This window comes from Physeter macrocephalus, unplaced genomic scaffold (assembly GCF_002837175.3).
Source record: "Physeter macrocephalus isolate SW-GA unplaced genomic scaffold, ASM283717v5 random_944, whole genome shotgun sequence".
Classification (NCBI taxonomy): Eukaryota; Metazoa; Chordata; class Mammalia; order Artiodactyla; family Physeteridae; genus Physeter; species Physeter macrocephalus.
Genome location: NW_021146890.1, coordinates 1 through 14,655, shown reverse-complemented (window position 1 = coordinate 14,655; position 14,655 = coordinate 1). Strand labels below are relative to the sequence as shown.

The 14,655-nt window shown below is 53.3% G+C and overlaps 1 protein-coding gene across 1 annotated transcript in view; it reads left to right on the top strand.

Annotated features, from left to right (window-relative positions):
• LOC102996862 (macrophage colony-stimulating factor 1 receptor) overlaps positions 1-14,232 on the top strand; it is a gene marked incomplete at both ends in the record, with an annotated part of 24,350 nt that extends 10,118 nt beyond the window's left edge. Inside the window, 8 exons of the mRNA XM_028487151.1 lie at positions 2,906-3,092; positions 5,256-5,371; positions 5,524-5,644; positions 5,728-5,915; positions 7,612-7,718; positions 13,311-13,437; positions 13,553-13,657; positions 14,122-14,232. Of these exons, the coding sequence (XP_028342952.1) occupies positions 2,906-3,092; positions 5,256-5,371; positions 5,524-5,644; positions 5,728-5,915; positions 7,612-7,718; positions 13,311-13,437; positions 13,553-13,657; positions 14,122-14,232 (1,062 nt within the window). The remainder of the gene's footprint in view (positions 1-2,905; positions 3,093-5,255; positions 5,372-5,523; positions 5,645-5,727; positions 5,916-7,611; positions 7,719-13,310; positions 13,438-13,552; positions 13,658-14,121) is intronic.
• Between the last annotated feature and the right edge of the window lie 423 nt (positions 14,233-14,655).

Sequence of the window (14,655 nt, the reverse complement as noted above, 5' to 3'; positions counted from 1 at the left end):
CCCCCCAACAGGAGAGGCCACAGCAGTGAAAGGCCCGCGTATCGCCAAAAAAAAAAAAAAAAAAAAAAAAAAAAAAAGTTATGGGAGCCCGAGGGGAGGCGGGGAGGGGGCAGCATGAGAATCTCTACCCTCACAGCACAAACAACGCACTAGGCTTACAGAAGCACCTAAGCTCTGCTGTGGGCCCATCCTGCGCCGGCAGCTTTGAGGGCTAAGGTAGGAGAGGAGAACATTGAACTGTCTCCCAGTTTTGGATTCTAATCCTATCTGTTTTCTAGTGCAGACATACAGTAGTCACTCAGTAGATGTTTGTTTTCCTTCACACATCTGGCTGGATACTTCTCAATGCTGAGGATACAGCTACAAATGAAAGAGATAGAAAAACCCCTGCCCACTTGGAGTTTGTACTCTTGTTGGGAGAAGACAGCAGTAAGCAAAATAAATTATAAAAAAGCAAATCAGTTTGATAGGGTTTTCAGGTTAAAATAGGGTGATCATCAAGGAAGATATTACTGGGAAGCTGACGTTTGAGCAAAGACTTGAAGTGGTTGAAGGACCAAGCCATGTAGAATCTTGGAGAAGAGAGCTTCAGGCAGAGGGCAAGCAATGTTCTTAAGGCAGGTCCATGCTCACCACATGCAAGGAGCAAGTCAGCCAGTGTGGCTGGGCTGGAGCTTGAGAGGAAGAGCAGTACAAGATGAGGTCAGAGGTGAAGGGGAAGGTCCCCGTAGGCCAAGGTGAGGACTTCGGCTTTTCCTCTTGAGAGAGATGGGGTGCCATTGGAGGGTCTGAACAAAGGAGTGACATCATCTGACTTGGAGGTAACAAGATGTAACATGGCTTTCTGGTGCTCTGTTGAGGACTGTCTATAGGGAGACGAGGGTAGAAGCAAGGAGACAGTTAGGAGGCTACTGCTAGTCTGAGCTAGGGGTGATGGTGGCTTGATTAGGGTGGTAATGGTGGAGGTGGTGGGAAGTGGTTGGAGTTTGGATGGATGGATGGATGGATGGATGGCTAAGGGGAGAAGAGAGAAGAAAACAGCCTTGCCCTAAAAGCTCACAAACTCAGAGAAGACAGCTACCTAAAGGAGAAACCAGATACATGAAGTAGTGTAGATGTGGTGCCTAATGAATGTGTCATCTCAAAGGGCAGCAGAGGGTATCATGCTAAGTGGAATAAGTCAGAGAAAGACAAATATTGTGTGATATCACTTATATGTGGAATCTAAAAAAATACCACAAACTAATGAATATAACAGAAAAGAAGCAGTCTCACAGATATAGAGAACAAACTAGTGGTTACCAGTGGGGAGAGAGAAGACGGGAGAGGCAATATAGGAGTAGAGGATTAAGAGGCACAAACTACTATGTATGAAATAAATAAGCTACAAGGATATGTTGTACAACACAAGGAATATGGCTAATAATTTATAATAACTATAAATGGAGTAAAACTTTAAAAAATTGTGAAGCACTCTGTTATAGACCTGAAACTTATCAAATATTGTACATCAACTATACCTCAATTAAAAAAAAAAGCAACAGGAGTCCAGAGGAAGGAGAGCTCCCTTTAGCCTGGAGTGATGGGTGGAGTCTCCCTAATGGGTACAAGTCTTGGAGAATGAGAAGGATCTAAATAGAAGAGAGGAAGAATATGGGGTTCCTGGTGCAGGAAATGACTTGAGCACAACATCCAAGGTTGGAATGACTGTGGCGTGTTCAGGGGACATGAGAACATCGAGATGGGTGGAGAAGAGTGTGTGTGTGTGTGTGTGTGTGTGTGTGTGTGTGTGTGTGTGTGAGTGAAGTAGGGACGTGCCTAGATGGGCATAGGGAGACCTGAGTGAGAAGAGTCTTAAATGCCAAGCTGAATAGTGGAGGTGATGGGGGAATCACGGGGGGCTTTTTGAGCAGGAACAACACAGGATAGAAGAGTGAATTTTAGATTTCATAGAATTGAGTAAGAAGAGGAGCCCTGAGAGATCATCTAGTCTTTTTGTAAAGCCTTGGGATTTTAAGAGGGTATTAGAGTAGCTTCCATGAGAGGCAAAGAGAGGCTGAATGGATGGGGGTTTTTGCACCTCTCCTTTGCCTACAATTCAATCAGAGCAGCTTGATTTTAATTTCAGTTATAGGTACTAGAAATCAACTCAAACTGGCCTAATCAAAAGAGGACTTATAGCTAAAAACCCCATGGATATGAGCTTCTGGTTTACTTAGATTTAGGTGTTTAGGTGTGGACAAGACTCTGTTGCTTCCCAACTCTTGGTTCTTTATTTTTCTTGCGGGGCAGTACCAAGTTTGGAAACCCCAGTGGAATGAGAGCTTCTCTTTCCCTCGAGTTCCAACAAAAATCATGGAAATTAGAGTCATGGACTCGCATGCCTAGCCCCAAAACCAATCACCGGTCCCAAGGGGACAGATTACCCTGATTGTCTGGCCTGGGTCATGTGCCCACTTGAGAGATGGATATGGAAGCTGCACTGACCATACTACTACTGGAAAAAGGGGAAATGGGTGAGAGCATGTGGAAAAAAAAAAAAAAAAAGCAGACTTTTTTTTTTAACTGCTAGAAAAATTTCCATAAAGTTATAACAACATAGATATATTCAATCTCTTCATTATATAAATAAAGATGTAGAGGTACCAAGGAGGATAGGAATTTGCCCTAGTTGTCCCAGGAACTCAGTGAAGAAGAGAAGAGTTTGGAGCCCTGGGGGTGGTGGGAAAAGAGATGAGAGAGGGCAAGTCTGCGTTATGGGCGGGTTCTGTATGCCTGTGGCACATGGTAGGTGCTCAGGGAGGGTCCGGCTGAAAGACTGGCTCAATGGGTGGATTACTAAATGAACACACAGAGTGGGGTATCTTCCCACTAATGCCAGATCTCTGTGCATTCTGCTTTCCAGACAGTGCCTACTTGAACTTGACCTCTGAGCAGAACCTCCTCCAGGAGGTGACCGTGGGTGAGAAGATCGAACTCAAAGTCAAGGTGGAGGCCTACCCAAGCCTGCAAAGTTTTAACTGGACCTATCGGGGACCCTTCCTTGGCCACCAGCCCAAGCTCGATTTTGTAACCAGCAAGGGCACATACAGGTATCACCTATTAGCTCGCGTCTGCATAGCCCACAGCCAGATGGAGCACTTCAGCCGGGAGTCAGGACACTTGGGTTCTATCTCAACCTTGCTGCGTGACCTGGAGCGAGTCCTTTCCCATTTCTAGGTCTCATTTTTCTTGACTATGTAGAAGCTCGATATCAGTCATCAGTGTCTGAGATGTAGATCAAATTAGTGTATCCCGCTGTCGTATATCCTTGGAAAATCCAATGTCCTCTTCAAGAATTCTACCATTTCTTGGGGGCGTGCATTCTGATGGTCACCCAAGGGCTCTCGATCTTATGCCTCCTCTTTTGTGACTAATCCAAATGCAGAAGACAACCCCCCCATGATTTCCACTCATAGTCACACTCCTAATAGCGATCGCACGAGGTTATCTGCCACATACACAGGTTTGGGGAATAGAGGGAATTATCATCTCTCAGTCACAGATACATCAGAAGTTCTTTAAAAGCCTGTGATCATCACCCCTGAGAATTTCTCACCAGCTGTGCTCTTCTCCACAGGCTCAGAGCTCTTCTTATAGAGTGCCATGTGATTCTGCATCCTCACATCTCTTCACTGCCAGAGTCCTGCTTATCCCACATGCACAACATTTTAGAAATCTTTTTCTTGTCTCCTGTGGACTCTGTCCTCAGGGTCTTACTTCCTCATCCAAAGTGACCTAACCAGGTAGTTTTCTAAACAAGAGAGTTTCTTCCCCAAGGAGGAACCCTGATACCAAGTGTGAAAATAATAATTTCTTTACCCTGTTCTATCTGAATGAGAGAGTACAGCTCCATCAGGGACAGCAAATATGTGGCGTGCATGTGATAACTTCCCCTCCCACACTCGTGACAGAGACCCCTAATTCATTTTTGAACCCATCCTGACAGATGCAGCCTCAGAGTCCTTCTCAACACAGTCTCTAGGCTATATTTCCATCATAACTGTCTCATGAGAGGAGACCTGTTTGCCATCCCTGGGCTAGATAATCCCTAGACATCTTCCAACTCCCAAATTCTCTGGAGTTCTCTTTCTAGCTCCAGGAGCCCAAACCTCTTTGATTCCTGGATTCTTGTGTTGTCGATCATCAGAATCAACAAGGATGTTCCCCTGTCCTTATCTTCCTCTTCCCAGTTCCCTTCCTGTCCTTTCCGGCCAGGATTTCTAGCTTCCCCTCGTCTAAAGCAGAGGTTCTGAATCTGGAGTCTGCAGACCCCCTGGAAGGAGGCTGGTCCATGGATAGGTTTCAGGGGTCTGTAAGCAACAGGGACACTGTGGAAAGGAACCAGGGAGACTCCCTCAAACATAGTAATCTGGGGCTATTCAGCACAGGGCAGATAAGCGTGGGCACCAAACAGCCCACGTGATAGGTGTGTTCATAATGGTGATTTTGACTCATGCAGAAAGTTAAATTCTTTCAATTTAAGAAGATGTTAGTTATCTCAAGAACTGACACACATAGTGGGGTTCTGTATGCCCAAGTCCTGGCTGAGTGAGATTGCTCTTTGAATACCATGGGGTTTAGTCTAGTAATGGCTGCAGATATTTTCCAATAAAGAGACAAGTGCCTACAATGAGTCAGGCACTCTGAATACATATCCCTTTAGTCCTTAGGTTGAGTCTGTGGATTAATTACTTTAAGTGTCACCCTTACAGAAAAGGAAGCAAAGGATCAGAGAGGTTAACTACTTGTCTAAGATCACACAGCTAGGAAATGGCAACATTAGGACTTGAGCCCTAGTCTCTGGAGCCCATGGCTACATCCTGCCTCTCTCCCCTCTCAAAGCCCCTCTTGGCAGGGTTGGCGCTTTAGGGATGGAAGCTGACCTGGGTGCTGGCGTCTTCAGCAAGGATTGTTTAGCCCAGTGATGGTGGTGAAAGTAGGTACATTCGTTGGGGCCTGTGATGTGCCTCCCAGTGTTGGCACTTGACAGACATCACCTCTACTAAACCTCAGAACAAAAGCGCTTTACGGATGAAAGAAGCAATTAAGGGAATCGGGTTGGGGGTTTTTGCATGTCTCAGGGGCACCCAGCCTGGGTACTTGGTTCAGTCAAGGCCTTTGTGCCCCGGACACTTTACCAAAAATAAATCCCTTATAAGGTGGTTGTCTGAGCCCACTGTCCTCACCCCAGATGGCCTGCTCCTCTCATGCAGATACACCTCCACCCTCACCCTGCTTCGCCTGAAGCCCTTCGAGGCTGGCCACTACTCCTTCCAGGCCAGAAATGCCAGAGGCGAAGAGGCCCTGACCTTTGAACTCACCCTTCTATGTGAGTGATGGAGTGGGGCTGGGGACATGGGGTTCCTGAGGCTGCCGGGATGGATGGGCTGGGGGAGAGAAGGCTCAGTGTCAGGCGGTCAAGCCAGGAGGCGGGGCCTCTGGGGCTGACTCCTCCCTCCTCTGCTCCTCCCTCTACCTCAGACCCCCCAGAGGTAGAGGTCACGTGGACCCTCATCAACGGCTCTAAAGCCCTGCTCTGTGAAGCCTCAGGGTACCCCCGGCCCAATGTGACGTGGGTGCAGTGCAGGGGCCACACGAACAGGTAAGAGGGCTCTGGTTGCCCTCCTCACCTGGGCGCAGGGGCTGGGCACCCTGAAACTCTGAGCCACATTCTGTTCTTCCCAGATGTGATAAGACCGAAGTGCTGGTCCTGGACGACCCAAACCCTGAGGTTCTGAGCCAAAAGCCCTTCCACAAGGTGACCGTCCAGAGCCTGCTGGCCCCTGGGACCTTGGAACACAACAGGACGTACGAGTGCAGGGCCTACAACAGCGTGGGGAACAGCTCCCAGGCCTTCGGGCCTGTCTCTGTAGGTGAGCCTTTGACCCGCCTGCTCCAGGCCAAGATGGAAAGGGGGCCCAGGAAACTGCCCCACAGCCCCACCCCTGCAAACCAAGGGCCAGAGTTCCAGTGCCAAGCAGATCCCAGCTATACCGAGTTCCAGCTCTCTGCGTGTGACTCCAGGGCCCCTCCTGACCAAAGCTCTCCTGAAGTGGCGAGATGGGGGAGTCTAGAACCCGTGGGGCTGGAAGTAGTGGGGAGAAGGGCAGAGGGGATGCAGACGTGAGACCCAGAGAGAAAGCAGCCTGAAGCAGCCACAGCCTTATCTGGCCCCTCTCCTCACATTCCTGCACTCGAACTGACTCATTAGTTCATAACTGTGTATTTGGGACTCACTTCGTGCAGGGAGCAGTGCCTCCCCGGAGCTTAGTCTGGTGATGTGAGCAGGAGACATATGAACAGTCCCCTCACCCCCTCCACCAATCCCAGGGCCAGCCTTGACGGCCTTCTCCATCCCTCCCAGATTCCCTTCCTACCAGAGACACAGTCCTATCCATTCAGGGCCACTGTCCAGGGCAGGGGTCACTAACGCAGCTGCATCATCCGTCTAGAGGAAGAGGCGTCTCTCTCTGCGTTGCACGAAGGCTGCACGTGGGTTAGTTCGCTGATTCTGAGAGGCCCAAGGCTGCACAGGCCCACAGAACTCTCAGGCCTCTAAAAAGCAGATTCAGCACCCACTGTGTGCCAGGCCCTGGTGAGGCTCTCTGGGCCCAGAGAGGACAGAGCGGGAGCCTCTGCCTGGCTCACGGGGGGCCCGCAGGTGCCCCAGCTGCTGGCCTTGGAGCAAGTGGGGCTGAGGCCTGATTCCACATGCCGCTGCCTTGGCTGCTCTGTCTTGCAGCTGGTGGTCATATATTACAAATAATAAAGCCAACATTTTATTGAAGGCTTACACTGTGCCAGGCATCATGCTAAGCCCTTTACAGGCATTATTTCAATGAACTCGCCCACCCCTAGGAGGTTAGTACAGTCTTCCTTCCCCCTTGGGGCATGATGAACCTGAGGCTTAGAGAGAAGTCACAGGTTCACTGTCACACCTCCTAAGTGGCAGAGGTGAGGCTGGGCCTCAGACTCATGCTGCTGATCTGGGCCCGGGGGTGGACATTATGTCCTTCCAAACACATCAAGGGAACTAGGGCTGTTGATCTGGGAAGAGGAGACCCCGGGTCCATGAAACTGGCTTTCAGACTCCCAGAAGGGCTGAGTGGTCCCAAAGGGCACTCGGGGAAGCTGCAGGGGAATGGCTGGGGAGGCAGATTTCAGTCTAACCTGCAGAAGGTCTTTCCAGCCGAGCTGGCCAGAGGGGTAGGTGGTAAGCCTCCACGCTGGGGGAGTGTGCAAGTCATGGCTGAGCCCCAGGCCAGGCTGCTGCAGAGGATCCTCGCACGGGCAGTGGGTGGGCCACGTGACCTGAGGGGCTCCCCTGGCCACAGAGGCTGCGAGTCTGGGCAGGGTTTGGAGCTGGTCATGAGCAATGCTAGGGAGGTGGTCCTCCCTGCCCCCGGCTTGGGGAGGGTCTACAGGCTTCTGGCTGAGAGGACTCCTTGTTCAGTCAGTAAGAATTTAGTGGGCACCCACTGTGTTCCAGGCCACTGGCCGCTTCCAGTGGGGAGCAGGGGGTCTCCAAGGCCCCTTCTCCTGCTCACTCCTCTGCCCCACCCTTTCCAGGAGCCTACATGCAGCCCCTTGATGAGCCCCTCCTCACGCCGGTGCTGGTGGCCTGCATGTCCATCATGGCCTTGCTGCTGCTGCTGCTTTTGTACAAGTACAAGCAGGTAAGCCTGGGCAGGGTGGGGGTGCGGCCAGGCACCCGAGTGAGCCAGACCCTGGGGCAGTGCCACCAGCCTGGGTGGATCCACCCTTCAGCCCCTGTGAATACAAATTCATCTGTCAGCCAGTCATTGAACCAACAGCTCTTTAGTGGGCGCCTGCTGTATGCCCGTGTCGGTGGCTGGGTGAGCCAAGACTCGGAGCCTCTGAGGTTTTGCCCTCATAGAAGTCTCTGTCTAGTGAGGTAGACGGTTGCTAATCAAATAGCCACGGAAGTGAGGGCATGGATCACAGAGGGAGAGATGCTACAGGGAGAGCCGTGGCCGTTGGAGAGAGCATGAACGTGGAAACTTGTCCCAGCTGGGGGCTTCCAGGGACACAGAGAGGGTATCATGGGGCCAGGCCTGTGTCTCTGTCAGGTGGCAGGTAAGTTAGTGGAGGGGAAGGCCTGACCGTCATCGTCCTCGTCATTATTTAATATTATTAATCAAGTCTGCCGTTAATTGCACGTTGACGTTTAGTGCACTGCCTGTCACTCTGAGTGCTCAGTCACTGATGGCGATTTTAGGGGCATTGTTATGAAGCATGTTACCTACATCCCCTCATTTACTGACCTCAACAACCATGGCATGTGGGTAGTATCACTACCCCATTTTACAGAGTTGGAAGCTGAGGTTCTGAGAGGTTGGGACAGTTGCCCTAGTCTACAGCCGGTCAATGGCAGAGGCTGGTTTTTTAAAAGCCATTTTGTAAACCATGGAATCATCTTATTTTACCCTCAAAACAATCTAGAGGCAGGGACTAGAGCAGTCAGCATTTTCCAATAAGGAAGCAGGCTCAGCAAGGTTGAAGGACCTGCCCAAAAGTCCCAGTTGCCGTGCACCCCAGAGCCTGTGGCCTCCACCACTTAGCCTCACTGCCTCCCTACATAAAAGACTCTTTCTGGTGCAGTCAGGCACTGAGAGGGCCAGGCCAGAAGGCTGTGGGAGGCCAGAAGTGGAGGGATCTTTTCTGGCTGGCAGGGAAGGGAGTCTGCTTGGAGGAGGTGGCTTGGCGTGGGTGGGACAGGCCTTGGAGAACAGGGCAGGCAGCCGGGGGAGATGAGATTCAGTGAAAGGATGTCTCTGGGGGAGAGGGCACTGTGTACAAAGAGGCAGGTGGCGGGGGGGAAGACCAAGGTGAGTTCCGGAAATACTGATGCCTGGAAGAGGATGTAGGTGGGGACAGGTTGGGGGTCTGAGGGGTTGGACCCCATCCTGTAGGTTCAGCAGGTGTGAACAAGGGAGTGAGGTGAGTTAGGGGTGAATAACTCACCTCGTGGGCTCCTCTGCTGCCTTCTCTTCCCCACACCTGCCTTGTGGGTTTTAGCGTGAGTAGAGGACTTGGAGTAGACAGGTAGGTGGTATGCGGGGAGGGGGGGGGTGCCCCAGGGGCCCACGGGGTGCCCGGTGCTTATGTCAGCACACAGCATGAGGAGGCAGCTCTGAGCACAGAATCCAGGGGCCCAGGTCAAGTCTTCAGGGATCTGGGTCCAGCTCGGACACTGGTTTGACATGAGACCCTGGCTGAGTGACTGCCCTCTTTGGACTTCATGCAACCTTGGCGGGTGGAATGCCCTCTCTGGGCCTCATTTTCCCCACCTTTTCGTGGTGGGGTGGGTGACCTTTACAGCCTCCTCCTGTGACATGCCAAGAGGCTGATGGACTAGTTTAAGAGCTAAGGGTTGGGAATTGGATGGATCTGGGTCTGAATCCTGCCTTGCCAGGCTCTAGGACTCGAGGAAAATTGGTGTCTCTAAGCCTCTGTCTCTCCATCTGTGAAATGGTGTTGATAATGGCAGCCCCCGCACCAGGCTGTGCTGAAGATTCACCGAGGTGACGGCGTGTAGAGGACTTAGCAGGGTGGTGGGCACGGACTGTGCTCCGAATGGATGCTGCACACCCTGGACCCAGGAGGAAGTTGGCTGGGGAACCCAAGTTAGCTCATGCATCCTGGATGGGCCCAACCTCAGACAGCCCTCCAATCCCAAGATGCATGAGCCATCTTGAGTTCCCCAGCCAACTTCCTCCTGGGTCCAGGGTGTGCAGCATCCATTCGGAGCACAGTCCGTGCCCACCACCCTGCTAAGTCCTCTACACGCCGTCACCTCGGTGAATCTTCAGCACAGCCTGGTGCGGGGGCTGCCATTATCAACACCATTTCACAGATGGAGAGACAGAGGCTTAGAGACACCAATTTTCCTCGAGTCCTAGAGCCTGGCAAGGCAGGATTCAGACCCAGATCCATCCAACTCCGCCCACCTCCGGGGACAGGACTTCACTCACTGTTATGGCCTCCCGTTCCTTCTCTGAGCAGCTCTGTTGCAAAGTTCTTCCTTATATGGAGCTGAAAACTGCCTCTCCGTCCCCACAGAGCTGCCTCCTCAGCCCTGCAGAGATTCTAGAGAAGGGCCCAGTTCCCCTCCAGCCCTTTCTGCCTTGGGCCGCCCAGCCCCCTTGGCCAGCCGTGGTTTGGGGACACCTTACCCCCTCTTCATGGGACCATTTGTGGAGCATGTACTCCAGTCACCTCTTATCCTGTTTAAGAAACTGAACTGGCCCCTGAGCCGACCCAAGGCCAAGAGAAGGAGGGCACCCCAGGGGTCAAGATGGCCACGCCCTGCCTCAGGGCTTGTCGTCCAAGTGTCCTCTGCTTTGCTGCACGGGGTTCTGAGTCTCGCCCCTTCACTGGGGACTCAGCCTGGCTTGGCTTGTCCTCACTCCTCAGGCCTGAGGGGAGGGGTGGCCCCGCTTGGGGGAAGGGTTGCTTCTGTCTCAGGGCTGAGTCATCGCCTTTCTGGCCCCCAGAGAGACCACAAGGGGGGCCGAGGGGGAAGAGAAAAGGGCAGGAGTCAGCAGGCTGGAAGGGGGAGGGACGTGGGGAAGAAAGGATGGTGGGGTCACGGGGAGGTGCGAAGGAGACGGGGAAGCCACTGGAGAGGCTGGAATTCTGGGGGTCGGAGCTGAGCTCTGGGGATGGGGAGGTATATGGGGCATGCACAGGAGGGTCCCCAAGATTTCCAGTGGAAACTGTTCAGATCTCCCCGTTCCTGAGACAGAAGACATCCGCCCACCCAAAACAGCAGGCCTGGATGGGGAGTTGTGGGGACTTAGATGATTCCACGCCTACCTCGGTCACCAAGGGGAAGTGGCCTGGGCCTGCTGTGAGGATGAAGTGAGATGACGCACGTTGAGTGTGGAGCCCAGCGCCCACTCACAGGAAGTGCTCAGGAGGCCCTCACGGATAGCATTGTAGTCCGAGGCTGCCCATCCTGGCCTCCCCATTAGGGTTCTCCTTCAGGGGAGAGGCCCCTCTGGGTAGAAGCCCCCGGGAGTTACACAGGAGCCCTATCTAGGGAGAGCAGAGGCTGAGCAGAGCTAGTGTCTGCTTTCCAGGAAGAGGGGTGGGGATGCCTGAGGCAGGCGTGGGGGAGCTGCGTCGTCCTCCAGGTATCAGGTCTGGGATTCAGAGAGAGCCGCAGTTCCAGCCAAATAGCCCTGCCCTCCCTTTCCCCAATATCCCCTGCCCAGCTCGCGGTGGGCTGGGGAGGGGCTGACTCAGGCCCAGCTGCGGGGCCAGAGGAAGGAGAAGTGGCAGGGGGGGAAAAAACAGCCTTCACCACAGTGGCTCCTGGAGATGCAAGTGGCCAGGCGAGGTCAAGGAATCCCTCCTGGTTCTGTGTCCATCCTTTGGGTTGGGAAGGCACCCACGCGCAGGGTTTGAATCCTCTGACACTCAGGAAGGTCCTCTTCCTGTCCCGTTTCAGACTATCTGCTGAAACTGTAACATGGATGTCCTTAAGTTCACCACTAGTCTCTCATCCTCAATCAGAACCTGGAAATTCTTCCTTATGTCTAACTGCAGTCTTTCCCCCCGAACTACCATCTGGAAGTTCTTCCCTATGGCTCTCTGGAGTCTTTTCCCTTAACCTGGTGAACCTTCAGTCACCCTCCTCCCCAGCACCCACTTTAGCTCCCCCCTGCCCGAGTTGGGTGCCCCATGTAGGAGCCCAGCTGCTAAGCACAGCCCAGCTGCTCCCTGTCCCCCACGACTGACCAGAGTATTGGACTACTGACCCAAGGCCTCAGTGTCCTCCACCGCCCCAGCCCAGCTTCCACTTTCCACCTAAACTCTGTCTGCCATCAGCACTTCTCATGGGCACCCCTGGCATGATGCCTCCATGCAGCTGCCACCCGGGGCAGGAAAGAGAGAGGCAGCCACTCCTCCTCAGCTTAGGCTCTGCCGCCAGCTGGCTGGTTGGAACAGCATGGAGAGCCTGAGAGGAATGCGGGCCCTCCAGATGCTCACTGTCTTGTACGTGGGGCCTCTCTCTGTTGGTCCTTTAGCAATGTAGAGTCGGATGCATCACTCACCTGCAACGAGCCTCAAAGGGTTCACCTTGCACTTAGAGAACTCACTTGCTGATTGCAGCCCTCAAGACTCCTGCCTCCAGAGCCGCCCGTGCTCCCCTCCAGCCACTCGGCACCTTCCAGTCCCTTAGACTCACCAAGACCTTTCCCACCCCCAGGCCTCCACACCTCTGTTCCCTGCATCCTCGAAGTGCTTCCCCTGATGCTCACGTGGCCAGCTCCCTCTCACCTCCTCAGGGGCCCTCCCCGACTTGTCTTCAGTTGTCCCCGGCGCTCTCTGTCCTATTACTTTGCTTTCTTTTCTCCATAGCACTATTCGAAAATTTCCTACATATGTATCTGAGTTGACTGTCTTAGCAACTAGAATGCAAACTCCAGGGGACAGGGACTCTTGTTTTGTCAAACTCTGAATCAACGATGCCTGAAACAAATAGGTATTCGGTGAAATATTTGGATGGGAATTATTCAGCCTTAAAAAGGAAGGAAATGCTGACATAGGCAACAACATGGATGAACCTTGAAGACATCATACTAAGTGAGATAAGCCAGTCACAAAGGGACAGATCCTGCATGATTCCAGTTAAATAAGGTACCCGGAACAGTCAGATGCATGAGATAAGTGGCTGGGGGCTCGGGGGAGGGGGGAACAGGGAGTTGTTGTTTAGTGAGTACAGACTTCCAGCTTTTCAAGATGAAAAGAGTTCTGGAGGTTGGTTGCACAACAGTGTGACTGTATATAACACTACTGAACGGTATACTCAAAAATGGTTGGGATGGTAAATTTTGTTCTTTTCACAAGTGAAAATAAAACAAACAAGTAATAATTGGATAGGGGGATGGATGGATGGATCTACAGTTCCACCCTCCATCCTGGCTCAGGAATTACCAAATTACCAGAGCTGTCAAAACCCTCAGAGGTGGTCCTGTCCAAATCTTTCAATACACAGGTAGGGAAACTGAGGCTTGGAGAATGGATGGTCCCATGGTAAGGCCAAGCCAGGTAGGGACAGGGCTCTCGGTGCCATGGGCATGAGATGACACAGCCCCTCTCACCACGTCGCAGGCCACACTGACCTGCTCCCGCTGTGCCGTGGGACTGCCCAGCCCCTGTCCTCCCGGGTCGGGATGATGTCCGAGATCCACCTGCCAGGCCCAGCTGACCCATGCCTCCTCCCTCTCCCTCTGCAGAAGCCCAAGTACCAGGTGCGCTGGAAGATCATCGAGAGCTACGGGGGCAACAGCTACACCTTCATCGACCCAACCCAGCTGCCCTACAACGAGAAGTGGGAGTTCCCCCGGAACAACCTGCAGTTTGGTGAGCCAGGGTCTCAGCACCCAACACGCCTTCCTGTCACAGGGCCAGCGTGGGTGGCAGGGAGCCTGTGGGCCCTTAGGCGCCCCGGGACCTAAGCACGCTTTGTGTGTGGCAGGTAAAACTCTTGGAGCAGGCGCCTTTGGGAAGGTGGTAGAGGCCACGGCCTTTGGTCTGGGCAAGGAAGATGCTGTTCTGAAGGTGGCTGTGAAGATGCTGAAGTGTGAGTGCAGGAAGCAGGTTTGGGGGAGCGGGTAGGAGGTGGTATATGCCAGGGGAGGGTCTGTTCTGTTGTCACAAGGGCATCACCCACATTTTCGGCCTGTCAGGGCCTGTGGAACAGAGCCTGGGATCGGGGGTGAGGACTCTCGGCTTCCTCTAACTCCTGGGTGTGGAAGGGCTTCTGCCTGAGCCTCGAAGGGGCTGAGGTGCACAGAGGCCATCCTGGCCTATGGCCTGGCCACAGCTTGGCCTCCTGCCACCCAAAATCAGCTCAGTAACAGGCCCTCTCTCCTCTCTCTCTCCCCGTAACTCCCATCATGTGTCCTCATTTCTCCTGCCTCTTTCGGCTTCTGATTGCTTTGGGGCTCTGGGTCCCCTCTGCTTTGCTCCCCTGGGTGTCTGTGTGCATGGCTCTCCATGTCCTGCCCTTTCTCTGTCTGTGGGACCTGTGGCCCCATCTCCCAGCCACGGCTCACGCTGACGAGAAGGAGGCCCTCATGTCAGAACTGAAGATCATGAGCCACCTGGGCCAGCACGAGAACATAGTCAACCTTCTGGGAGCCTGTACCCATGGAGGTAAGGGGCCCTGGCAGGCATGGGGGCCCAGGGTGGTGGGGCCTCTTGGGTGTCTGAGGGTCCCAGGGCTACCTCACTCCATCTTCCCCTTCCAGTCTCCACAAAGTGAAGGTGGGATCCCTGTCTCAGCAACCCTTGAATTCCTAGGCCAGCTGCCTGGACTGGTCAGAAGCTGCTTGTGGATGACAGGCAGTTCTGTGAGATCTGATCAGTGGCTCTCAGACATGGGTGGGCATCAGAGTCACCTGGAAAAAGAGAAAAGAGTGCAGATGCCTGGGCCCTGCTCCAGGGAGTCTGATGCTATGGGTCTGGAGTGAAGCCCTTCAAATCTACCTTTTACGAAGGCCCCACTCAAAGAGGCTTGGACACTCACCGCAGGGCCCACAGAAGTGCCCCAGGGCCTGTTGGGACTCTCAGTCCGCT